The sequence below is a fragment of the Podarcis bocagei genome, assembly GCF_964188305.1.
Source record: "Podarcis bocagei genome assembly, chromosome: 10".
NCBI lineage: Eukaryota > Metazoa > Chordata > Lepidosauria > Squamata > Lacertidae > Podarcis > Podarcis bocagei.
The window spans coordinates 72,286,172-72,312,801 of record NC_138135.1 but is presented as its reverse complement, the minus strand read 5'-3'; the positions used below and the strand labels follow the sequence as shown (position 1 = coordinate 72,312,801).

General features: G+C 41.9%; 2 protein-coding genes across 3 annotated transcripts; one reads left to right on the top strand and one right to left on the bottom strand.

The window, feature by feature from the left end:
* PMPCB (peptidase, mitochondrial processing subunit beta) lies at positions 1–10,802 on the top strand. The gene is made up of 13 exons (XM_081211888.1): positions 1–147; positions 1,443–1,583; positions 2,690–2,776; positions 4,731–4,860; positions 5,606–5,804; positions 6,777–6,856; positions 7,074–7,186; positions 7,987–8,130; positions 8,768–8,928; positions 9,736–9,821; positions 9,897–9,985; positions 10,340–10,415; positions 10,495–10,802. Exons 1-13 carry the CDS (start codon positions 55–57, stop codon positions 10,557–10,559), a joined length of 1,464 nt encoding a protein of 487 aa, XP_081068014.1. The 5' UTR covers positions 1–54; the 3' UTR covers positions 10,560–10,802.
* DNAJC2 (DnaJ heat shock protein family (Hsp40) member C2) lies at positions 10,798–26,527 on the bottom strand. 2 transcript variants are annotated; one of them, XM_081211640.1, is made up of 17 exons: positions 26,333–26,526; positions 24,900–25,090; positions 23,917–23,992; positions 22,814–22,912; positions 21,860–22,001; positions 20,813–20,893; positions 19,799–19,864; positions 18,559–18,650; positions 18,350–18,471; positions 16,687–16,836; positions 15,602–15,690; positions 15,447–15,516; positions 14,351–14,535; positions 13,588–13,688; positions 12,915–13,022; positions 12,345–12,499; positions 10,798–10,929 (listed from the first exon to the last, which is right to left on the bottom strand). In XM_081211640.1, the coding sequence occupies exons 1-17, from the start codon at positions 26,391–26,393 to the stop codon at positions 10,855–10,857; spliced, it is 1,863 nt and encodes a 620-aa protein (XP_081067766.1). In that variant the 5' UTR covers positions 26,394–26,526; the 3' UTR covers positions 10,798–10,854. The 2 variants fall into 2 exon arrangements, 1 of the variants encoding a protein (XP_081067766.1); XR_014012540.1 differs by lacking the exon at positions 10,798–10,929 and having other exon boundaries at positions 12,434–12,499; positions 13,574–13,688; positions 26,333–26,527.
* Between the last annotated feature and the right edge of the window lie 103 nt (positions 26,528–26,630).

Here is a 26,630-nt window from a genome sequence, read left to right as displayed (position 1 = left end):
TCTCTCTTCCGGAAGCGCTCCCGGCTCCGCCGACCGCTCGGCTTCGGCAGGAAAATGGCGGCGGCCGCGGGTCGGCTGGCGGGCGGGCGTCTCCTGGGGGCCTGCCCGGGCCTCCTCCTTTCGCGGAACTCAGCCTTAGGGAAACGGGTGAGTGACCGGAGCTCCGCCGGCCAACGGCTGCCGAGCCTTCGGGCCTCTGAGGCAGCTGCTGCCGGAACGAGAGGCGCCCTCGCCTGTCTGGTCGCCGCGCACTGCATGCTGGGGCGCGTAGTTCCCTGGCGGTCTTGCCGCGCATGGTTTCCTTCTGGTATTCCCTCCGCGTTGATGGAGTCCGTAGCGCGCCGCCTGATGGGAATTGTAGTCCGTGCTGTTGATTTAAGTTTCGGTGGGGACATTGGGATGTCGCCTGGTACTTCTTAACTCTTCACAAGGTGTTGTGAGCAGGTCTGCCCTCAGCAAGGACAAAATTTGGCCGTCCCCCCCCCCCCCATATTTATTATTTTTCACAATTATTCCTTTTGGTGCAGTGGCTTTTTAATGTATCTGCTCTGTAGGTACCCCTACAAATATAGGTGGTGGTTGTTGTTTTGCCCTGTGCTGGGGAACAGCTCACGCCCTGTTGTGAGGAGGGAGCTCCCCACCCTATGAATGGCCACTGACCCTCACCCAGCTCCTCCTAGTTCTTTCTGCGTTGTCAATGTCCAGCGGTGCTGGTCAGGAGGCAGCTTGGCCAAGAGGGAAGTCATCGTTCTTCACCTTTTCCAACGTGAGCGCTTTATTTAAAGGGTAATTCTGGGGAAAGGAGCTAGGTCTTCCTATCGAGTGTGGCCTTCGTGTCGGAAGCCTAGTTTCAGTATCAGAATATGCTCCCAAACACACCAAAGCAATAGTGAATATTGTATCTTACAACACATTACTCTCATCACTCAGTAACCATATGTCTTTCGGTTGTGGCGGATAATAAAAACCCTCCCATGCGTTAAATTTTAAGGACATGGGCCGGCCCTTTCTTCTCCTGATGTGCCATCTGGCTGTGCTTCCAGCAACTGTGAGAAGGGGCCATATGTAGCCACATGCATTGAGCTATTTCATGTGGGGGCTCTGAATTATCCCTCGCACATGGAAGCTCTGGTAATAGGTGGCAAGCAGAAAATAGGTGGCAAGCACAATCTGGTGGCTCCCTTTTGCATTCTTTTAACATTTGAGAGAGTTGTCTCAACAACCCTAAAGTGAGGGCTCCACATAGGTTTTCTTCCCAGTATGTCTCTCTGTAGATAGAAAATACTGAACAAAGTTTTGGGAGCACTTATTGTCTTAAACTCTCATAGAACAGTAACTGGAACTCTGTTTGCTCTCACATAATTTTATAAACATAATTTACTTCCTTGTAAGTGAAGATAAGCATTTGTATCATACTCCTCACTGGTCACTTTTTCCAATAGTCTGTACATCTTGGGAGAAGCAGATTCAGAGCTACCAAGGCAGTATCTCAAATTGTCCTAAATGTTCCTGAGACGAAGGTATCTTCTCTAGATAACGGCTTGAGGGTAGCGTCCGAAGATTCTGGGATTTCAACATGCACAGTAAGTAACAGTTGTGAGTGAAATACTCCCCTGGCCTTTCAAATCTTTGCCTTTTCAAATATCGGTAAGATGGTTTTGTAAAGAACAATGATAGCATCCTTACTGAAGGAAAATTTAAATGCCAAGGCTTCCTAGTAAATATTAATGATGCTTCATTAAGGGTATGCTTTACTTATGCAGGAGATTTTAATGTAAACTTTCCTGGCTTGTAGAATAGTTGTTTATATTAAGGCCTAATTGCTTTGATCACTGCATCAGCAGGGAAACTGTTCTTACAGGAAATAGCAGCCGTTGTCACCGGTGCTGGTATTCTGATGTTGGAAATTGATTCAAGATACCAAAGTGGATCAGTGGGGTGGGTCCACTATGCACCAGCAATATGATAATACATTGATCAGGTGGTGATTTTGTGGTGCAGTGTGGTTGCAGTGGGAGCATTCCTGAGTCTGGGTTGCCTTTGCATTATCCGAATGCAGCCTTAATTGCTAAATAGAATCCATGCCTCTTCCACACACGAGAGGCGCAACGTGTGATGCTGGTGCCTGGGGCAGGGCAAGTGTTCCTCCCCCTGGTGGACTGGGCAGCTGGTGTGGATGTGTGCACCGGGGGAGTGGGGGGCTTCCTTGGGCACTTTCCTGTCTTCCTCCCTCCTTAGGTGGTGGCAGTGCTTCCCCTCCCCTCCCTCCCTCTCAGCCAGGCTGGGAGGCACACTGGCAGGCACCCAGACTGGGAGACCTTGGGGCTGCCCTTGTGTGCCCCGCAATTGCCTGCCTGCCATGTTCCCCCCGCCACTGGCCAGGCCAGTGCCAGGAGTGCCAAGTGGAGGCACTGTTGCGGCAACCCTGACTCAGACTCTTCTGCGGCCACCTCCTCCCCCTCTGTGGGAGCAGACTCTTCCTCCCTGGCCTGGGCCTGGTCCACCGCTCCCATCAGCGCCCACTGTTTTCTGTGCCCCTCCACCTTCATGCTCACCACCTTGCAGTCTGGCCAGGCTCTCGCCTCTCGACCAGCCCCTTTGAGAGATAGGAGCACTCTGCCTCCACAGCATATTGAATCTCAGTCTGTGTTTTATTGGTTGGTAAGACTAATGATTTGTTTTGAACGAGGTGGGACTTTGGATTGACGCTGGAAGCAGATACGAAAATGAGAAAAACAATGGAACAGCTCACTTCCTGGAGCATATGGCTTTTAAGGCAAGTTCTCAAAGTCACTTTCCCATGCTGTTTTTCCAATTAAATATTAATTTGTGTTCATCTTTAATTCAGTAGTAGACCTTACGCCTAGCTTCAGATTGGAAAACTAGAAAGCAGTGTCAAAGCATGTAAGCAATCTATATCTTGTTCCAATAAAGTCAGCTGTGGTGAAATAACCTTGGCCCAAGTATTTAATGCTTAATGGTTTTGAGAGTAGCCACCAAGGTTAAAGGACGAGTAGTTACTTTACAGCTTGTCAGCCAGACAAGGCTGATGAAGTTCTTTTATTGCTCCTCCGAAGGATCTATCCCATTTGTATTGTATGTTGTGGCTGACTGCGCAACCATCATAATCTCTAGGAAGACCTGGCTCCTTGCATTACAGGGTGCTGATTCACGCGTAGCGGGTGCTCCATTCTGGTGAGGTATGCAACTCCATCATGACACGCCATACTTGCAGAAAGCTTTTTAGAGCATGTGACGCAGTGCTCCCACACAACAGTTGCGGCAAAAGCATGGAGATCTATCAGCATTAAGGGGGCATTCTGGGCTGTGCCAGGAGATTGGGCAGTCTGCACTCTGAAAGCTTGCCTGGAAATCATACGAGACAACCATACAAGATTTCAGATCATACGTATTTTTTTAATTCAAGAACTATTTCTGTTTGCTCCATCTAGAGGTTGTAAAACTCAAAGGTGGTTGAGTATATTTCTGGTCATCTTCGTTGTTTGGGGAGTGAGCCATACAAACTGGTTTATTTTAATCAAATAAGAGCTTATGGACCAGATTGAGACAATTTTTGATCTTTATTAAGAAAACAAGGCTTTTAAAAATATTGAGAGTGATAAGTCAAGTAGTACAGGAATTAGTTTTGATACGTTATATCTTAAATTTTGGGTGACTTCTGAGATTCCAGCAACATAACAGAAGTGTAGCCTTGCAATTTTTTATCCACTTACCTGAAAGTAAGTTTTGTTGAACTTGGTGGGACTAACCTCTGAGTAAACAAATAAAAGATTGTGTTGTGTGTTACATTATGATAGACCCTGGGGATATACATTTTTGTTCAGTTAGACCTGGGGGACTGTACCTACCTATTTTAGATGCAGATAATCATTTTGTGCTCAAATTTGTTAGCTAACTTCTATACCATTATAGCCTGCTCTGTATTTCATGCACAAGACAAGTAATGCTTTGTTTAAAATTATGAAACCTATAATAGTAAGTAAAGTAACCTGGGCCGCACCCAACAAAGGCTAGTTGAAATCACATCACATACAGTTTTCAATAAAAAAAGAAGGCTTTGGTATCTTGGGGGAAGAGGTCTCCATAAACCATTTGGGGACTTACCAGAAAAATGACCTTTGAGTCCTTTTTCTTAGGGGACTTTGGCTCTTTCATGATGTCATGAAAAACCACACAGTAACCAGGACCCAAGCAACTAGAGTTTCTGCTTAATAATATTGGGTGCACATATATGTGGCTGTCCTCAGCGTGTGCTGGGACCGTGTGTCAGGTGACTGCAGTATTTTTCCTGATGTCTAAAACCACTCTTTGATCAAATTCAACTCATAGGCTTCCTCAACCTCGACCCTCCAGATGTTTTGGGATTACAACTCCCATCATCCCTGACCACTGGTCCTGCTAGCTAGGGATCATGGGAGTTGTAGGCCAAAAACATCTGGAGGGCTGAGGTTGAGGAAGCCTGTCATAGACCAAACACTATGTGAGGCAGGTGCCTTATATACCTGCCCTGGTTATTGTTGACAAACTGGAAGTAGATAATCCAGTAGACATCCAAAACAAACTTGCTAGACCAGATCAATTTGGGGTCCCTGATGTAGGATAACTACATTGTTTATTTCTGATAAGGAAATACAGCGCGTCATTTCAGTTATCTCTTCTTTTTCCACTGAGGTACTCTTACTGTTTTCTTTCTTATATAAAAATTGCAGGGCACAAAAAAAAGGTCCCAGTTGGATCTGGAACTGGAGATTGAAAACATGGGTGCTCACCTTAATGCTTATACATCAAGAGAACAAACTGTATATTATGCAAAGGCTTTCTCAAAAGACCTGCCAAGAGGTAATTGTGAGTTTGGGAATTTAGATTTTATCTCCTAAGGAACTGATCTTGAAAGTAGATTAACTGGCCGTTCAACATCGGCAGAAACACCAAGGTTAGGGGCCCTGTGCGCTGGGCTTGCTTTATTTATGCCTTTCTGTGTCATACTCTCTATACTATTTTTAAAATTGAGGCCGGACTGTAATAATTAATTTGGAAGTAGTCTTGATTTTTTTGGAAACAAGTCTTGATTTCTGTGGGTCTTCCTTCCAAATAAGAGTGCTCAGGAGTTGAACCTTGAAAGTATACTTAATGACAATGTTTTTCACATCACGGTTAGGTATAAACCATGGCTTACTGTGCATGACTGATTTGTGTGACTTCACTTCTCCCTGCTAGTGCGTGAAAGAAAGAAACCACAATTGGTAATCTAGGAATAAACTTTTGCTTATCATTGTTTTTGTGTAGAGTGAAACAAACCATGATCCCTGCTGAGATAGCCAAGGATTGTGGTTAGTTTCCTCCCAATACCAAATCGGATGAGCAACTTGGGTGTGATTCACATATGCAGAGTAAGCTATGGTTTATCGTGTACCATATTTGGCTCCAAATATGGATCCCGTGACAAGGATAGAATTTTAAATTGAAATCCAGAGCACAAAGTTATGCATCCCCCCTCCCATTTCCTGGCTGTTTCTAAATATAAAATTGTCATTTCCCCAATTTCTTTCTAAAAAGATGTATTTCTTTCTTATTTTACTTCCAGCTGTGGAGATTCTTGCTGATATCATACAGAATAGCACACTTGGGGAGGCAGAGATTGAACGGGAGCGAGGAGTGATCCTTCGAGAAATGCAGGAAGTTGAGACTAATTTACAGGAAGTTGTCTTTGACTATCTTCATGCCACGGCTTATCAAAATACAGCACTGGGACGGACCATATTAGGACCCACAGAAAACATAAAGTATGCCTCCCTTTTGTTGCTCCAGTTCTTAAATGATATTTTATAGTATAGTCGTTTCATTATGGTCAATGATGTGAGGGCGATCTGGCTGCAACATCTGTCACCCCATTAGTTGCCAGGGTTGATTCCGCTTATCTGGTGTCCCCTTCCTCCCTCACGGCTCCACATGCATCCCTCGCTCCCTCCCTCCCAAAGCTGTGCACTCGGTGGAAGAAGACGACCATCCCAGATAGAAGTGTACCATTCTTTGGTCAAGGGTATACTATAGCTGTGCTCCCTGCTAAAACCTTAAATGATACTACAGTTTTCAAAGCAAAGATTACTATTTTGGGGGTGGGGGGAATCGTGATCCAAAGAATACAATGTTCCAACCTTTCTGCACAGTTCATTATTCTTAATTGAAAGTTAATTGAAATTGTTGTGCATAGTCCATCTCATTCTTGAAATTACAGGGTGGGTTTTTTTCTGGCAGACCTATTGCATTTTTTTTGCCAAGTATACTATGTGTTGCACTTTGTACCTGGAGAAAAATGCAGTATTTCCAGGTAACAATTTCCCCCCCACTCTTAATTGGATATTGTAACATGATTAGTGGAAGGTGACACAAATCCTTGTAATTCTTCTCCATAGCAATCAACTAGTTGGTTCTAAGTTTGTTTAATTGTTTCAGAGTTTGAATGCTCTGCTCTTCTGCAATCTGCTCTTAGTGTGCAGGAGTTTGTTAGTGTTTCACTTGTCTCCTGAGAGCTCCTGGCCATAAAAACCATGTATGGGGACTGTGCCCCTGGTGGACTCTTCTTGAAAAGCAGCAAGGCCATTCCCTCCTCCCAAATTATACATATTGAACATCAGAAGCAATTTTGCTTCGTACGGTGGCATACTGCTTTCAACTGTAGACAAGTTATCTCGTTCTGTTGCCCTTCTATGCATCATATTATTTTCTTTCTCACTGTTTTGCTGATCTGCTTGTAGGTCCATTAACCGTAATGACTTGGTGGAGTATATTACAACACATTATAAAGGACCCAGAATGGTACTTGCTGCTGCGGGAGGTATGATGCCGCTGTTGTATGATGTATACAGTGTTTGTGGTATTTGTGATGTTTACACAACTAAGAAGTACATATTTCCTCTGTTCAGAATCAGAAAGGATAAAATAGTCAATGTTTAGCTGAGTATTACTTTGGATTCTAAAATGAAGTATTTAATTGCTTTTTTGTCTGATTCATTTACATATATCACCCCTAAACTGACATGCATCTCATTTAGGAGTCGCTCATGACGAATTGCTTGAACTAGCCAAGTACCATTTTGGTAACTTGCCGTCTGTTGCAAAAGGAGGAGCGCCACCTTTGCCCCCTTGCCGGTTCACGGGCAGTGAAGTAAGTTGAGGCCTTTCCCTCCCACCCAGACAGCTGCAGCTTGAAAAATCACTGATAATGTAATAGTTATACAAGGTATTTGGTTAGCTGAGATTCTGGTTTGGCTGCAAAAGCTGCTGAGAAACCGGATAAAGGAGCAGAGGTGGTCAGCATCTTTTGAAGCACCATTAGTGTTGCATTACAGCACTCATGGGATTTCTGGCCTGTTTCTTTTGCCGCTTTGACTTTCCCTCCATTTCTCATTTAACCTCTGCTAAGTTGCTGTGATGTCTTGTTTAGACATTATTACAGAGCCATTTTAGTGGAAATAAAAGCTGTACAATTGATTTAGTTTATTAGGCAAATTTGGCTCTCTGTCTCTTTTTAGCTTCCATCCATTTTGGCCTTTACATTAAAGCAGGGAAGGGGCTGCCTTTTTCAGACAGAGGTCCACATCCCCTCCCGGGCAGACTTCCAAAGGCCACATGTCAATGGTAGATGAAGCTAGAGGCAGAGATGAAGGACCTTTATTACAATAGGCTAGTTTCTAACTAGACTGCTCATCCTCCTCTTTGTCCTCCATCCATCTGGGCAAAGTTCATGGGCTCATTCCAGCCGGGCAAAAACTTTGCACTCGAGGAGGGTGCAAAGTTGTGTTGGAGAGGGGTATGGCCTGGAGAAAGAGGTGTGTGGCCAAGATGGTTGAGGTTGTGGAGTCTCAAGGATCAGATCTGGCAGGCTGCATTTTGCCCCAGCGCCTGAGGTTCTTCATGGCCTGTTTGAAAGGTACCTGAAACCTTTTGTTTGTGGTGCTTTATCAGATTCGTGTTCGAGATGATAAGATGCCTCTGGCCCACATTGCGATAGCTGTTGAAGCAGCCGGCTGGTGTCACCCGGACACCATTCCTCTCATGGTGGCAAATACTCTGATAGGCAACTGGGATCGATCCTTCGGAGGTGGTGTGGTGAGTTAGCCTCAACATTACTAACCAGTTTCAAGTAAAGGATTGTTGCAGTGTTGTGTCTATACAGTCTCCTTGCGAAAGATGAGCCCAGTTCGAGTATCATCTTTTTTTCCTTTTTTTTTGTAAACGTAGACAAGTCTTGATACTTCCTATAGCTATTTGAAAATAAGTCATTCCTTGAGTCCTGTAGATCCATTTCCCTGCCACTTAAGAGCAAAAACTGATGCGATATAGAGATATTATTAGGTTAAAAGCTTTGTGAGCAGCGAAAGGATTGAATTATTTTCACCTGTGCTTTTGCTTGGCAAATTCTGTCCCCTCCCCCAGTTGCCGTTAGTCCTGCAGGGAAAAAGAGTTACCTGAAAATGACACGTTAACATTGTCCTTCGCAGAAATCAAGCCCCTTCTGAACCGAGTTTCCTTTCAATTCCAACAGCCATTATTTTAGCTTAGATTTGTCTGTCTCTAAACTTGTTCTTATAGATTAGTACCGTACTTGCCACTTAGAAGCTGGTAGATGGATGAGTGTGGGGTAGAAAAATTTCTGCATTTAAGAAGTGCCTAGAATGAAGACATCTGTGTCTAAGCTTCATGATACCCTTCTACCCCAAATATATTCCTCTTTTTATTTCAACAGAATCTGTCTAGTAAGCTTGCTCAAGTTGCATGCCATGGCAACGTTTGTCATAGCTTCCAGTCCTTCAACACCTGCTACACAGATACTGGACTGTGGGGTGTCTATATGGTTTGCGAGGGATCAACCATAGAAGACATGATGCACTTTGTTCAGAGAGAATGGTAAGGAAGTGACCATATCTGAAAGGAGCTGATATGGAATGAAAGCAATAAACGCCCTGAAGGGTAATGTTTTATGCATACATGAGAGCAGTAGCTTACATAAAGTTGGTGCAGGATTTCACCTAGAGTGGGCATAGGCAAACTCGGCCCTCCAGATGTTTTGGAACTACAATTCCCGTCATTCCTGACCACTGGTCCTGTTAGCTAGGGATCATGGGAGTTGTAGTCCCAAAACACCTGGAGGGCTGTTGTTGCCTATGCCTGACCTAGAGGATACCATGCAATTACTCTTGTGCCTTGTTTTTTTTTTTTTTTTACAAAGTGTAGGAGAATATGCATGCACTGGCATATTGGGTGCTGGGTTTGGAGCCTAACAGGTCAGTGGGTCAGTACATCTGGCTGTTAACCAGGTTGGTGGTTCGAGCCCAACAAGGGTCGGCTGCGGGCAGCATTCCTGCACCGTAGGGGGTTGGACTAGATGACTCTCAGGGTCGCTTCCAACTCTACCATTATTAGCCATGCAGAGGGCAACCCAGTCAGATAGGCGGGGTATAAGAAATAAATTACTTGTATTACATTATGATTCTGCAATTCTTGTGGCCTTGGCCCATCCATTTCACTGGGATGTTAGCTTACAGGAACAGGTTACTGGAGCTGTAATTGTTCTATGTGCTATTCATAAAGGCCCGTTTTCTAAATTATCTAGATTGTGCATTTGCTTGTTCTTAGTGAGCCCAGTGAAGTATATCATGAAGAACACTGGCAGCCAAATTATTAAAACACATTTCTATTTTTCATTGTCTTTAGGATACGACTGTGTACTAGCGTTACTGAAAGTGAGGTTGCACGTGCGAAGAATCTTTTGAAAACCAACATGTTGTTACAACTGGATGGTATGATCTGATTGTTTTCTTTTTAAAAGTCCGGTCTAATTAATTTGCACACATGCTAAGAATGTCTAATTTTAGGTTCCACTCCCATTTGTGAAGACATTGGACGACAAATGTTGTGTTACAATCGTCGAATCCCAATTCCTGAACTTGAAGCAAGAATTGAAGTAAGGAGCATAATGGTTTGGTGCTTTTCTTAGCCATCTTAACATAACAGCTCAGAGTTATGGCTTTGTTTACTGCACATTATGCTGAAATCTCAGCTACAAGAGAGTTGGCCAAAAGTAGGGTTCCAGCAGTTGAGAGCTGTGTTTCAGAGCTCCTAACTGGTCTCAGGAAAACTTGGATGTTTGTCAAAATTCTTACGTACTTCATGGGCTGTAGCTCTTGGTGTAATGTTTGATATAGCATATAGACACCCTCAGCTATGCTGATGGATACTTGTTTTTAGGTTTCAGCTATTTGCACTGTCACATAAAATGGTCACAAATTAAAGGCTTACTGTGTTCTTTGTATTTCAGGCAATTGATGCTCAAACAATCAAAGAAGTCTGCACAAAGTATATTTATGATAAGTGCCCTGCAGTTGCTGCTGTTGGTAAGGATTTCAGTACTAGCTGCCATTTGTTTAAAAAAGTTGTCTGCTCTTTGTAATTATCTCTGTTTTAAAATTTCAGGGCCACTTGAACAACTCCCTGATTACAACAGACTCCGTAGTGGAATGTACTGGCTTCGTGCTTGACATTTATTGTAAAGCTTTCCTGGAGGCTTAAGGGATGATTTGCAGAGATTTGTGATGATGGCTTTGAACTTTCAAGACTGGCAAATTGATTCCTCCACCCTTAACTAAAACTTTGCTTTGATGTTCAACAACAAACCCATGTATGCTGCCTGAGTGGAACAAAGTTCACTACGTAACATTTTGTCTTCTGTTTCCACAAAGAAGTGTACACTTATCTATATAAATAATAAAAGCCGTATTATACATTTGTACTTTTATTACAAAACAGAACACACTAAGATTGTCATGGAGAATCTCATTTCTTAGTCTTAGCAGCATTCACTACTTGCTCTTGGGCAGCTTTCTTCGCTTTAACCATTTCAACAAGTTCCTAGAATGAGAGAGAGAACCTTGTTCACATTGTTTTTTATCTAGTAGAATTTGCTGAGCAAGTTCTATTTATTTCACGTATTGAGAAGCTAGAAAGAATACTTAAGTCTTGGCACAGTAAGACAAAAGTTTCAAATGATCAGTAAACTTTAACACTTGCCATTAGTAGGCTGCCACCAGCTAGCCTTCCTGTGAATAACACTCACTCCCACCACCCGATTTAACTGCTCAATAACTTTTGTATTGACTTTATAATAGATCAGACTTCCAAAATTAGGGTTCAGAATTGGATAGATATTACTATTCCAAAAGCTATTTAGTTTCAAGTTATAGGGTGATTTCTATAATCCTGTACAAGCACCCCAGTGCTGCAGTTTGACTTTCAACATAAGCTTGATGCAAGTATAGTGTGGATTCTGGCTGTGCCACCATGAATTGGCACTTACTGTAAGGCTAAGCACATAAAGCAGGGACAAGGAATCTTTTCCCCTCTGAGGTCTGTGCTCTTTCACACACAAACTTGGTGAACTGCTCATGGAGGGAAATCATTCTCTCTCCGGGTAGCTGCAACAGGACTCAGCTGTGTCCCCATTTCCCACTGACTGAGCAGTGAAGTTTGGGGGCTCCCAGTTCTGAAATCCACTATGTAGTTCACTTATGTTTCGATTCAATAAAGAACACCACAAATAATCCTAAATGAATGGCACTGAACTAAAAGGCCAGCACTCTGAATTTAGTTAACATTGAAAGAAAATTCTAGTGTGTTCCCTGCTCTTTTCTATTTCTTCATTTGATACAATTCTACATTTGCAAGTGGTCATGGTATATGTCTTCGATTCAAATGGTATAATGCAATCCTAAAAGTCTTTTTTGGCCAGCCTGTTTTAATTAAAGAGGTATGTGCAGTGAATGTGTGCTTTGTATGTATCTAGCATCACATTCAATCCCTGGCGCCTATTTTTACGGCTCTTACATTTTTATCTGCCAAGACAGGGTCTGTAGCTTCCTCTGTCTCCTGATTAGTTTTGGAAGCAGAGTTTGCCTGTTAAAACATGTTATGTGGGGACCCATAGTGTGTGATTTGCTTTGCCTGGGACAGCCTTGCCTGCAGGAAAAGTTGGTAAGCCAGGGTTTTCCCTCCCTGGCACAAGTGGCAAATTCTACATAAGGCAAGGCATCATTAATTTTGCCCTTACTATCTCAGGCAGTCATGAAAGCTGTTTTGCCAGTGACTATTATCAGCAAGCTACTCTTACCTTTGTTCATGGTCTCTTTCCCAAGGAACAGGTAAGGTTCCTATGACACTTGAGTGAGAATTTAAAGAAGTGGAATGGAGAGAAGCAAATGTGATCTCTCTTAAGCTGGTAATACTCTGAAGTGCACTATGGAGTAAAAACAGAAGCAATCTTTTCCTACCTTATATCGTTTCATGCAGTCTTTTTTAGATCGGCCTGGAACAGAAGCTGCTATTTTCTCCCACCTTTCAGGAGTATTCACTGGATACGTCTTGAGAGCTTGTTCTAAAAGTTTTTGCTCTTCCGTTGTCCATGGAGACAAATCTGTAAATGTGGCTGTTGAAAATAATACATGAAAAAGAATGTGTTTTAATCATGAAGTCGTTAGTGAAAGCTATGCAGAACTCCCAGGCAATTTCCCAACACTCTCCCTCTTCCCTGAATGCCTTTAGTTCAAACATCGGGGCATTTTTGTTTTCCATCAATTGAACATTACATAATTTCATGCAAATTCTAACTATTCTGTTCACATCTGCAAACACTAGAACTTGCAAATGAAGAACTTTGTTCACTTGGTTGCGGCTCCTCACAGTAGTAGTGATAGACATCAAGCAGATAATGCCCAAAAGCATCCAGGGGCAGAACTGGAGGGATGGCTCTTAACCACATGAGATCTGGGCATAAGAAAGCTGAATTCATCATATTTGGGAGTGGGACTGTGGGGAGAGGCAAATCGTTCTTCCCCGCTTACCTTCAAAACGTTCTGACGGTGTAGCACTGTCTGCCTGTGGCACAACTCCATGTTCTTTTTTAAACTTATCAAAAGCTTTCTTATTTATGTCATCCTTCTGATGAGGGTCTAAGAAGAATAAGAAGTTGCTTTTAAGTAATCATGCCCCAAACGAATGTTTCACAGGAAATTGTTCTGCTTAAAGTCAAGCATTAAAAGGCCAACTAAACAATTCAACCCATGTCATAAACGAAAGACGTCTGAGAATTTTAAGTAAACTCAGTTTTCACCTGAAAGGCCAACAAGTTACATTATTTTATCAAGAGGGTGCGCATAGAAAGTGGTTTAGGTCACCCTTGTAAGGAGCATCAATACTTATACAATGTTGAAATTTTGCATATAAGTATAGCTCAAAATGACACTCCAGTTATTATAAGGACATCTCAACCCTTGGGATATGAAAGTCTTCATTACGCAAAACAGCCAGCACTCCAGGAGAAATCAAGCCAAGAAACCAATGAAACTGACTAGAGGGCTATATTATTTCACCCTTCATATACTCCGCCGCAGAATTGGGGAAGATAGTGGAAATGGGCAGGGATGGACAGGAATGTATTTAGGCTTGTGGAATGTAAGCTGAATTTACTAGGAAGTAAATGGAAGCATGCAGACCATCTTACAAAGATAAAGATACCAAGTTTCTGGAGGCTCTTTGCTTTGTTGATAACATCTTTTGCTGTTCGCTTTATTCCCGTAGTAGAGTGCAAATTCATGTAATTGGCAATAACCTCCCACCTATTATCAGGCAAAAGGAAAAACAAAAATGCTCTAAAAACATCCTTTAAAAGTATGTTGATTCTAGCAGTTAAATGCCTGGCTAGTTTTTTTGTGTACTGTAATTAATATATCGTTTGGTAAGATATACAGGATGAGTCTTTTAAAAGAGGCCCCGTGGAACATGGGTATTCTGTATCCATGGCGTCTCTGGACTCACCCTGTTTATTTTAAAATCAAATACTGAAATTATTTGTTGGATGCAGTTTTTGAATTATACATGCACATCTTCCTAAATAAGAGTTACATTATTCTCAGTTGTGCTTAATGCATATGCTTAACAATATCCATAATATACAATAACCTTGTGTTTTAGAAAAACACAAATTGTTGAAGAAGAAAGGGTCTTCCCTGGAAAATGCATTGGCCTTCAGCTCATACCCCCAAAGTGCAATCTAGCCGAAATCATGCAGTCAGAAATACAGAACAAATTCAGCATTCAACTTGCATGACTTTGCAAATATCCCTCAGCAGAAAGCTGTTTCTGCAGATCTGTGATACGTTGAGAAAGTGCATATTCACAAATCAATTTAACATAAAAATCAGCACCCTGACTTGCTTTCCTTTTATGCTTCAACACAAGACTACTGCCTATATACATACTGTTCAATAATTGTAGATACCTTGAGTTAGTCCCAGCAGGAAAGAGGTTTACTGCTTTAATTAGCAACTGTAAGTCATCTTCTGACCAGTTCTTGCTTCCGCCAACACCTCCGCTTGTGGGTTTTTCAGAACTCTTTGTCGCTTGCCGCATACGAGCCTCTGCTTCCTCCCTTTCTCTCCTTATCTGCTCATTTACTTCGTCTATCTATGGGAATACAAGAACACACGAGACTTTAGCACTGAATTGCTGCAAGCACAAAAGGCTTCTCCCAATACGCAGGCAATTGCCACAAGTTTCCTGGTCCACAACTGCCACTGTGGGAGAAGTCCACTGCTTTCCAACAAAAACACAGCTGAGCAAGTTAAAAAGAGGTAGCAGCTGCACAAGTTACAACACAACTCTGGGATCCCAGCATGTCTCACCATTTGTTTCTTGCAGAAGCAATTAAGAAAGCTTTCCCCAAGATCTGTGCAAATTAACTGCACTTAAATAGGTAGCTTTAGACTGATTTAAAACTCTGAGGAACACCCTCGTCTAAAGGAGGAAATAATTATTTCACCACATGCATCTTACTGGTCTTAGACATGTTGTAACCACAATAAAGCAAGAGAATTGTCAGACCATTTAAGCTTAATTCACAATTCAGTTTAAATAGTGTAACAGAACAAGCAGTGTCTCAGTCTTCTGTTGGTATTGGCACCATGTAAGTCCATATACTTTAACATGAAGTTCAAGCATTGAACTTCCTTATCCTTTTTTTATATATAAAAAATCTATAATCCGCCAGCTACCCCTGAAGAGGGGAGACGGACAAGGTAGTGTACCATTTTTCTCGTTTTTATCTCTCAAGCTTGCATAAATGTGCAAAGATTCGTCTGCTAACCTCTAGATAGCATACCGCTCTTCCACTTTGTATGCTCTGAGATTCTGCTGGACTTTAAAAATGCAATAAAAGAGGCATAATTAGGTGTGTAAGCAGGGGCACATTCTCTTTAGAAATGCAATTCTGCTGGGCAATTTGCTTCCTATACAACACAGCATACATGTTCGACAGGATCACACCAATATTTTCACTATGTTGACACACTCTTACGTGACAAAAGATGAATAATTACCTGTTTTTCTACAGCAGCCTTTCCTTCTTCCCTTGTGGTGGATGTAAGTGCTTCATTCAAGCACTGCAGACTAAAAATAAATTATTGAGCGATATTTCAGATCTAGTAGAAAGCTGAAGGTCAAAAAACGTAACATGTAGGTCAGGAATGCATACCTTGCCAATTCCAGACGATCACACAGCTTTTCTACTTCTTCCATCATCTTAACACATTCTGCCTCACTGTCAGAAAAGTAATTCCAGTTCTGAAAGAGGAGAACACCATATGCTTTATCTTCAGATTTCAGAAAAACAGCAGGTAGAGGCAACAAGCAATGTTTGGTTTGGGCATTTTGGCTGTAGTAATTCTTTATTTAAGCAAACCGCTTCCATGAACAACATCGTTATCGAAAGTTGAACTAACTTTGCTTTTCAGAGCAGAAAGCACTGAAGAATTAGCTGATTTCTGACATTCAAATGCCTAGTATTTTAAGCTCTTGATTAATTAGTGCAAAATATCAGTGACACATACGTTGGCTAAAATTTATGCTTCTAAAATTGGATTTTGGAGAACTTGCACCTCTTGTCATGTTGACTATAAGTACTACAGCGTCACTTAAGGACGTAAGTATTTCCCCCCATAAAATACACATTTGTGTGTGCAAGTTCACCTAACGTAATGCATTTTTGTATATTATTTTTGCTAATATGCACATTTTGTGTGCATGTTTCCCCAATGCTCACTTTTTTATTTGGATAACTGCAACTGTTCATTTTTAGCATCCCATCTGGAAAACTATATACAGTGGTACCTCGAGTTACATACACTTCAGGTTACAGACTCCGCTAACCCAGAAATAGTACCTCAGGTTAAGAACTTTGCTTCAGGATGAGAACAGAAATTGTGCTCTGGAGGCCGGTGGCAGCAGGAGGCCCCATTAGCTAAAGTGGTGCTTCACGTTAAGAACAGTTTCAGGTTAAGAATGGACCTCTGGAACGAATTAAGTACTTAACCCGAGGTACCACTGTATAGTTACCATAGCCTTCACATCATGCCTCAGTTCACAAGGATATTTTGAATAAGAACATCAAAAGTAAATGTGAGGCTTTATAAAGCTTTAAAGAAAAACTCTTTTAAGATATCAAGGTCGCTTCTCCGAGAATTAGGACTAATGTAGAGTGCTGTTCAAACCCGGTGTTCTATGAGCTGGATGTTAGAAAGCTGATAAAATTTATATTTAACTATAGCAGTACACATATACCTTGCAGGTTGTTCGCAGTTTTTGCCTTTCCTTTTTAATTGCTTTTTTCTGAATATCCTTCTCTTTTTTCACTAGCAGCGCTTGTTGTCTAATTTCTTCCTCTTCTTTTTCCTTGGCTAATCGTGCTGCTTCTAATTCTGCTTGCCTTTGCTGAAACAGAAGAAAAACTATGAATCAGTACAGTGGTGCCCCGCAAGACGAATGCCTCGCAAGACGGAAAACTCGCTAGACGAAATAGTTTTCCGTTTTGGAGGTGCTTCGCAAAACAAATTTCCTATGGGCTTGCTTCGCAAGACGACAATGTCTTGCGAGTTCCTGCTGGTTTTTTCCCCTCCCCCCCTTTTTCTAAGCCGCTAAGCCGCTTATCAGCTGATCCGATCAGCAGATAAGCCGCTAAAAGCCGCTAATAGCGCTAATCTGTCAATGGGCTTGCTTCGCAAGACGAAAAAACCGCTAGACGAAGAGAATCACAGAACGGATTCTTTTCGTCTTGCGAGGCACCACTGTAAAGTCTGATACCATATCTATGCCAAGTTAAAAGCAGTTTGTGATACTCGGTTCTCAAAATTTTAGGTATTCTTACTAGCAAACCAACCAGAGATGCATATTTGTCATTATTTCAAGGCCATGACCTGAATTATTGACCAAATAAATAACTGCATCATTCCAGTAATCATCTGTGCTCCATAAAATCTTTCAGCATGACAGGTCTTTAGCAAATGTGAACGTCACAAATTCTTACGGCTAATGAAACAGGTTTAAATCGGTTTTTAAACACTTGCTTATCTCAAGTTTTGGCGCCAGAACACACCCATCACTTGAATTCAAAGCTATTGTGTAGTTGTTTAGGTGGAATACCTATTTAATTAGGTGGAACAAGGTGTCTTCTAGGAAAGCACAATTTATTACATGGGTCATGGGCCAAGACAAAAGATTATTATTTCAATTTATTACCTGCTCTTCACTCTAAGGTCCCAGGGCAGGTTAAAACTATTTTATATACAATTTAGAACAGTTTGTATTTTTCAATTGTATGCCTTCAATCACAAAAAATAGGGTGGGTCATGAAAATATACATCTCAAGTTTCAAAGACTAAGGTAGAGGTGCATCCAGCATTTGCTGAAAACTATAATGAAGTTGCCAGATTCACCTCTGGCAACAAGCATTAGCAATTTGGAGTGATATTCAGGGGGTGACAGCTGTGTCTGCTACTATAACAACTTTTCCTTCACCTCCTTTCCGCTGCAGCCCCCATCCATAAAACCAGCTATGGAGGGTCGTCCACAGGGGACGGGGGGGGGGGGGACAGGCTTCATGGGGGGAAGTGAGGAAGAGGAAGCCCTGCTCTGCTAGCAGAAGTTCATAGTTCAAGCTGGTTGAATACCACCCAATGTGTAGTTTTGTCAAGGCTGGCAGCGCACCAAAACATTTTGTACACCAACGCTTTCCAAACTTTTCATGTAGGTGATTTAGTTTTACTAGCAAACCAGAGGTTAAACGAACCCCTTTCTTGCCCCGGAAGGAGCACAGGGAGTATTTGCGTGACACACCTACACACTGCAGCCGACACACTTAACGTGTCGCGACACAGAGTTTGGAAAGCTCTGCTGTACGCATTCACACTTTTTGAATCCTTCAAAACAAGTATAGATTGAAATGTACTCTGTCGCGCTCCTCCTGTTCTTTTCGTTTTGCTTCTGCCTTTGCTTTCTTTTCAGCTTCTTTCTTTGCTTTTTCTTCTTCCTTGAACTTCTTTATTCTGGGATCACAGCTGTATGCGGTGTCTAGGAAAAGAAAAGGTGTCTGTGAAGTGAACATATAAAGGCTGAAACGTAATGAACGGGTCTTGACAAAACTGAGTTCACACTTACCAACGAGTGTCCTTATTCTATTCATCTCTTCCTTTTTCCTTAATGCTCTAGCTGCTCTGTTCTGTTTTTCAATCCACCTCCTCTCATCTCGACTGCAGAGAGAGATGAGAGGCATTAAGTAGAAAGCACTTCTACGCTCAAGCACATCTCAGTATAAAATCATTTCAGGAAATGTTGTAAAACTGAAGAGGAATAGCAGCACTTCCACGAATTCTTCAGTGAATACGATCGTATTCAGTAGGGCTTCAAACAGCTTCGCAAGTGATGCCTTTTGATAAAACCCCAATTATTGTATTCAATGTACCCTGACACGTACCATGTGTTTACCACTGCCTGAATAAGCTTCTAAACTTTGGCTAACCGAACCCTCCCTCCTTCCTAAAAACAGAAAGCTTTCCTATATTTTATTTCTATTCAAATTTTCCTCCAATAAGCTGGGGAATGCTTGCACAATACTGAGATACTAGAGTAGAGAACAGGACCGTTTTTTGGACTGATTATCTCCGAGGATTACTAGATCTATGGAGAATCTATACTGGGCCTATTCATAAGGATTATTCTGCTTTGTTATTCAGTACCTGGTATCATTAATAGGATTAGTGTAAAATCTGTAACACAGTCGAACCTCCGTTTACCCTCTGGTTATGTAAACTTTGGGATGGGCATGTTAGGATAGTTCCGTTCCACCTTAAAAAGGGAACAGGCTGTTGTGTATCGCATGCCTGTTTACTTCCAGCTTCTCGCTGGGAACCTCCGTTTTGTATATAGCTTTTGTTCCGGCTGTTTTCCTGGACATGGAGGCAAGCAGTCATGTTTTTTCTGTGTTCTGAACTACGTTGAATAAAGCTGTAAATATGCTCTTCTGTCTGCATCCTTTCGTTGTGGAGACTCTGCTGAAAGGGTGTGCACGGGCCTTGGAATGCCTCTGAGGCTCGTGTCGCTAATTGACTGATGCTGTTCCACGGGAGACCGGTGATCGTCCAGGGACGACTGGGGGCCTGCCTGATGCCTCCATCTCCCTGGCAGTATCCCAACAGTGCGTACGGCAAACCTGGAAGTATTTTACCGGGTTTCGCCATGTGCACGTGCGCAGAAGTGGTCCTCAGATTACAGCAACCCAATGCCATCATAATTCAACCGCACTTCCGGAACGGATCCCGTCCACAACCGGAGGCACCACGGTTGAATATGCAAGTTGAATTTGTTTGGTGTATTAACTTCAGTGCTTTTATTTACATACCATTCTGCTTTTTCTTTTTCTTCTTCGTCTAAGTAAGAAAACTCCCGCCAAGAATCAAAATTATACCTAACATACAATAAAGTAGAAGAGAGAAAAAGTTAGTGCTATGCTGATGCCTAATCAAAAGTAGCAATACAGTGGTGCCCCGCAAGACGAATGCCTCGCAAGACGGAAAACTCGCTAGACAAAAGCGTTTTCCATTTTGGAGGTGCTTCGCAAAACAAATCTCCTATAGGCTTGCTTCGCAAGACGAAAAAACCACTAGACGAAGAGAATCACAGAACGGATTCTTTTCGTCTTGCGAGGCACCACTGTAGTCGTATTGCAAATTCTTCAGAACATTTTTAGTCTGCATTCTTAATTTGAGATTATACTGCTAGTTCTCTGGTGCGTACACTTTATCAATCTTAAGGAAATCTACATGCCATCAGGATATTAATGAACAGCTCATTCTGATTATTTTATGCTGCAGGGCAAAATCTTATGATATGGGAAGAACAGTGCCTCCAAAGAAAATGGAGATGGGGGTGCAGATGGGCATTCTGCTTCCTACGTTGGCCCCTCTCCCCCTAGCGTTGTTTCTGCATTTCTACGTAACCACAGCACAGAGCAATGGAGATTGGCAATGATGTTAACATCTGGTCACATACATCTGTTTGCCACTAAATAAAAACGCCATTCCCATAAGTCACAAGCCATCAATCTGAAGATCTCATATCACAACTATTCCAGGCTTGTCTTGACTAAAGACTCTGCAACCCCACTATTTATATATATGGCAGTCTATTTTGGGGGGAAGGAAAGTTTCAAACTGCAACAGGGTTGCAATGTTACTTCCTGGCCCCACCCTTTATTCCTAAGGAAAAGTTATTCAGTGCTCTTATGTTTTTATACTCTACGGACTTGTACAAGTGTAAGAGTCTTGTTTATTTTTACAGACAAGTTTTTCTATACAATTTTGACATGTCACATAAAATTATTTCAAAATGAAGAAAAAGAAAAAAGTTTGCTTACCAAAATGAATAAAATGCATCTACCTCTTCAAAGGAGGAATTTGTGTCCCCAAGCTTAGGTACATTTTTCTTATTTGACCATCTGTAGCAATTAAGACATACGCAGACATTCACTACGATGAAAAGTTGGGTGAATTCATTGACGAAACAGTAACTTTGACTATACATTAACTGCTATATCATGTGAGAATTTAATCTGAAGTATATGGATTTGCTTCTCTAATCCTCTGAACTCTATAGACCATAATTGATAAGACTTAAATGAGATTTCAAATTCAGAAGAAGTGAGCTTAATCTTATTCTCAAGCAAGTAGCACAAAGGAAACCAGTATCAGTGTTCCATCTTGGTGCTAACATTGCAAAATGACTCGGAATGTTGAGATAGTATAATCTATTATTTCTACAGTATTAGCAAATTAAATTAAATTTCTATACCTTCATCCAAGGATCACAGAGTGATTTACAATATAAAAACACAAAAACATTTAACATAGTAACAAACAAATCTAAGTGTTTATTTTAACCTAGCACTGCTGGACTAAAAACATCCACAACTGCAAGATGCAATATAAAACTGTACACTGGACAGAAACCAATAAATTGAGCATAGCCTCTCCTCCATTGCTCTGACAAAGTTAAGAAAATTATTTGTGCACCATCGTGAAGGCTAGGCCTTGTGAAGCAAGTGACCCTGGAAGATGGCCAAGCACTGAGGCTGCATTAAACAATTAGAACAGTTCTGGAACCAACAGATGGATCTGCTCTACAACAGACCGCTCCAATGGTATCACCAGTGTGTGTTGCTAGGAAACAGCAATAAGCACACAAATATTATTTTGGTACCTAAGAGTGAGATAACTGAGTGCGAGTTCAGTTCAAACACATCAAACCACTAGGTATGTAGACACAACTCTATCTGCATCTGACCACTATTAAGATGCTCAAGCTCCCCAAATGGCTGGAATCAAAGACACTTCTAACACGAAGACACGCTGCCAATAAGGCAAAGTGGGAGAAAATCTCCCCTACAGCCTCTAATATAGCTTACCTGGCATTTCTTTCAAAAACCGGGGAGAAAACTTCAAAGAAGTTTTCCTTTGCTTCACTTTTAGAAGGAACAGTGTTATCAAAAGTAGGATCTATACTGTTAAATGCTCGTCTCTTCAGAGGATCTGACAAAATTTCATAGGCTGGAAAATGGAATTACAGTAAATAATCAATTTACAGTAAGGAATCAACTTAGAATGGGAGCCAAGCTTGGTTCCCCCTCAAAGGTGCCTTGCTGCTCATGCACTGCGAATGCCCAGCATGACTTTTTCTGAACTAACATGCAATGCACAGCCATTTCAGAAAATTAGCTTTGTGGACTGCGCTGGATGGATGAAATGACTATTCATATGTATCCAGTCCTCAGAGCCAATGAAGAATCCCAGTGACTGCATTTACCAATAGGTTTGGTTAATCAATAGAATAAGATATGCACTGCGTGTTTCTGTAACATGCTTAAAAGCTATCATTAGGACTTCTGAAAAGGGGATAGAGAACAATTCTAAAATCATCATTACATCAGTTTTCCCTTTTCAAAAGCTCCCCCAGTTATTGCAATTTCTGGAATGCAACATTTCAGAGTCGTGACAAGAGCAATAATTGGATAAGAGGCTGCTTATCTTTAGAGTAGCTTGCACATATACACAAACTAGGAATCTAAAATCATGAGTAAGTATAATTCAATCAATTATTTCATAATTAATCTAAGCTGACACACACAAGCCCTCTCATCTGCTTACAAGAACAATAAGGAGAACAATAACCTGTTTCAATGAATTCATGATTATTTTATTAAGCAGCAACATTATTATTATTACTGAGACACTGCCAACAGTTCCATTTGCTGGAAGCTCTGTTCTTCTAATATGTGTTTTATGTAAGCAAGAATCACAAATATACTGAACAATTTTATGCACAGTCATATAGGCTATGTTAGTTGATAACTAGGACTTACCTTTTGTTATACAAGTAAAGTAGTCGTTGTCACCTTCACCTATCTGTTCTCCTGCTGCTTTTCGCTTGTCTGGATGGTGTTTCAAAACCATGGCTTTATCTATGGGAGGAGAAGGAAATGTCAGCTTCAGAAACACCTCCCTTCACCTGCTTTATCATCAATTGCATATTGCCTGTTTTAAGCAGCAAAAATGTTTTAAGCAGAAAAAAAATAAACAAACAGCAGCGATACCCTGTACTTTCATAAGACACCCCATGAGTTGAACCATACTACATATCTGTGGGGTCATAGCTATCCTTAATGAAGGACAGAAATGTAAGTAAAATTATTTCCCCTCTCCCTTATATGAAATGCAAAGTGGCAAAACAGGTACTTTGTGGTGTTTCACACATACTTAAGGTTTCAACATCTCACCCCACACATTAATTTCTGAATACCAATTATACTATAACTACAGTATTGAAAAAATGCAACTCTGCATATGCAAAGTATTGTATTTTAGGATGCAATCCTAACCATGCCTATGGGGATGAAAGCCCCCATTAACTACAAATGGGTTTGGGCTGTGAATGACCCCCAAACCTTCACACTACCATAGCTGATTTAGGCTGATGCAGCAGTTAAGATCAATCATTTATCAGCCTTTCAGTATTTTGTGTGTGTCTGGCATCTCTAAGTTTTGAACTAAATTGCACAAGGAGTTACATTGTCTGAGTTACCACATAAAAATTACAAATGGACCACAGGCGGCATGTGTGCATAGCTTTGCCCCACCTTAATTTCAGGTGTTTTACTTCAATTGGAAGTCAATGTAAAATGCATCTTACTGTTTTACTTTAGTTTTGTGACTCATCTGTTATTGTTGATCCCTGAACACATGTATTTTAAAGTGTCGTCCTCCCCACCCCATAAGAGTCCTAAACTAACAATGAGACTCTATGGCTCAGCTGAAAAAGTGTGCCACAGCAGTCAAAACCACATTCTTGGTGTCCTTTTAAGTGAGCTATTCTTCCTTTATGAAATCAACAGCTTTCAGCGCAGCACGGAACTGTTCATATGACCTGAAACATTTTCAATACAAAAAATGAATGTAAGGTACTTACGAGCAGCTTTTATTTGTTTCTGAGATGCCTTGTATCTTATATGTCCCAGCCCAAGAACTGAATAATGATCCTGATTCTGAGAGAAAATTGCAAATATCAACAGCTATTTATGGTGAGTAGCAACTATTGAGCAGCCAAGTGGCAGAGAAAGCTAAACTACTTTTTCCTTCTTCTGTTTTCTTGCCACTTTTGCCTTTATTGCCTTTCCTTATCCCTATAGCTCCTCCATCCAGGTTTTGAATAAGGAATTTTAAGAGACCTTAAAAAGGAGAGAAAGAAGAAGAGAGGGATCTCTCACTTCATGAGAGAGGGAAAGAACACAGGTAGCTGCTACAGTGCGGTGCCCTACTTCTCCAACTCTCTAAGAGTTGCCACAAGAAAAGTATTAGCAGAAAGAAATGTGAGCACAACAGAATGAAGCAAAAGAAAAAGAAAAGAGTTAAATGAAAACAGGTATGTATAAATTAAGCACAAGGCAGCAGCAATGCCTGTTAATGGAACTTTAGAAGGCAGACTTCCATATTGCCACTGTTAGCTGATCTGACCAGACCTTCATATTATATGTTCATCATATATTTTCAAAGCTTCTATAATGTTATATTTTTCCACGTGACCCACTGACACTGTGCTGTTAGCTTAGAACTATTTACTTAGTATTAGCAACTGGGAAAGGAAACCTAATACCAATCTGAAAAAAGGAGAGGGCACAAAATGCTATTGGGCAACTCAATGGGGCTTACTCCTACATAAGTGGGATTGAATCTTGAATTTCCCTGAAGTGGGGACAGGGAGAACTAATTTTTGTGTGGCTGAAAACAATCCTTAAGATCAAATCACACAGGGAATAAAAGATGAAGCAATTATCAAGAAGCAATATAGAATATATTGCTTGAAGCAAAATAGAAATATTTCAAATTGTTAGTACTGGTAGGAAATCTTCACTAAAAAATGAACAAATACAATTGTAACATTAGATCATATACCTTCCAGTCCTTTGGATCAAGTGTTTTTAACATAGGAAATTCCTCCAGCTGCAATTCTTCATCTCCTGACTCTTCAGAGAGCTCTTTCTCATCTTCCAGTTCCTGGAAAGAGGCAGAAACATGTATGTTTCTCCTCTTAATAAATGCTTCAAACCATCTTCCCACAGGTTCAACTTGGCAAAGCACAGAAGCTGTGAATAAAAATATTACAAGCTTAGGAGGCACTTCCACTGAGCTAAAATCTTCACATTCACCCAGTACTAAAATCTGGACTACCTTGCATACATTTATTTGGCCAAAAGTATGTGTTCTGCAAACATAAGATGCAGCAAATCCTAGTTTGGCATCATTAAAGTATCATATACACGAATAAATGCACTCTTATTTTGCCCACTTCTAGCCAGCCTATAAAAACATTATATACCCCACACACACACACACACACACACACACACACACACACACAGTACCAGCTATTTAAATTTGTTGTAATTCATCAGCAAACCCGTCTTTATAATTGTCATTACAAATAGATATTTGATAAGTAGATGTTTGAAAAGTAATTTTATTAGAAATAGGTCACTTGTAAAGTGCTTTTAAAATAAGAAGCACTTTAGCTGATTAACTGTATTATAACTGACGCATTTCTACCATACTTAGGGTAGTAGATGCTGTGTTTTAGTCAGTTACATGTCAGGGCAACACGGCTCTTCTATCCCCCAAACTGTAGGTTGCAATCCTACAGTTTATAGACTATACACCTGCTCAACCAGCAAGAAGGGCTTTCTTCTACCGACATATCTGCTTTGGGTGTGCGTGTGAGACTTCCCAAAAAGATGAGGACTTGCTTTGTTCTTTTTCTGAAAAACGCGTGAATAAGATCGACAGTGCTGCACTAAGGTAGGAAACAGCGCATTCCGCCCATGGAGTTAACACCTAACTACATGAAGCCTCTGTGGGAGAAAAAGTAGGAGAGATCTTCTGCCCAACAATCTAAGTAATATGTCCAAGAGGCAAACGAGCTAAAAACCCCTCCATGCTGCATAACCTTCTAGAGCCGCGGATATTTGTGCGACAGGCGGAAATCCAACAGGGGCAGCTTCTACTAGCAAAAAAGCTACATCGACGGGGTCCCGGGGAAAGGTGCGCTGGGTGAATTTCTGCTCCTCTTATGCAGATCCCGCGGGGGGGGGGAGGCGGCAAAACCGGGGCGGCGGGGGGGGGGGAGAAAGAGGGAAACAGCCGGGGGCTTTCAGCGCCGGAGAACCGACTAATTCCCCCCCTCCCGGCCTCCGCTTCCCCCCAATCGCGGCGAAGGCCTCGTGAAAGGAAGCCGCCTCACCGGGGACTCGCGGAGAAGTGGCCCCCCTGCGAGGCCCCCGGAGGCCGGGAAGAGCGGAGGGGAAGGAGCCGAGAAAGGAGAAGGGACCGACCCGAGGACAAGGCTCTGGAGACGCCGGTGACCTGCCCCTCGGACGCCCCCCTCAGCAGCATCGCGGCGCCGCCCAGGGGAGGCCGCTCCGTCCCGGAACAAACGGGTCCGCCGCGGGTGTTTCTCCCCTCCGCCGCCGCCGTCGGCCTTGGTCGCGGGTTGCCAGGAGCCGGCGCATGGAAGGACCCGGCGAACACTTCCGGGGCGGGCAAGCGCTTCCTGTCCGCGGCTTCCTGTCTTCCGCCTCGCCTCGGAGCGCGACGGAGAGGTTCCGCCGCACAAGGGAGCCGCAGGCCTCC

What these genes read in the sequence shown, in the direction of transcription:
- PMPCB (XM_081211888.1), top strand. Translation starts at nt 55, where the DNA reads ATGGCGGCGGCCGCGGGTCGGCTGGCGGGCGGGCGTCTCCTGGGGGCC. An exon ending in GGACCCACAGAAAACATAAA is followed by an intron (nt 5,805 to 6,776) that starts GTATGCCTCCCT and finishes ATCTGCTTGTAG; the next exon opens with GTCCATTAACCGTAATGACT. An exon ending in GGTACTTGCTGCTGCGGGAG is followed by an intron (nt 6,857 to 7,073) that starts GTATGATGCCGC and finishes CATCTCATTTAG; the next exon opens with GAGTCGCTCATGACGAATTG.
- DNAJC2 (XM_081211640.1), bottom strand. Translation starts at nt 26,393, where the DNA reads ATGCTGCTGAGGGGGGCGTCCGAGGGGCAGGTCACCGGCGTCTCCAGA. An exon ending in GATGCATTTTATTCATTTTG is followed by an intron (nt 19,865 to 20,812) that starts GTAAGCAAACTT and finishes ATTGTATGTTAG; the next exon opens with GTATAATTTTGATTCTTGGC. An exon ending in AACAGGAGGAGCGCGACAGA is followed by an intron (nt 16,837 to 18,349) that starts GTACATTTCAAT and finishes CTTCTGTTTCAG; the next exon opens with CAAAGGCAAGCAGAATTAGA.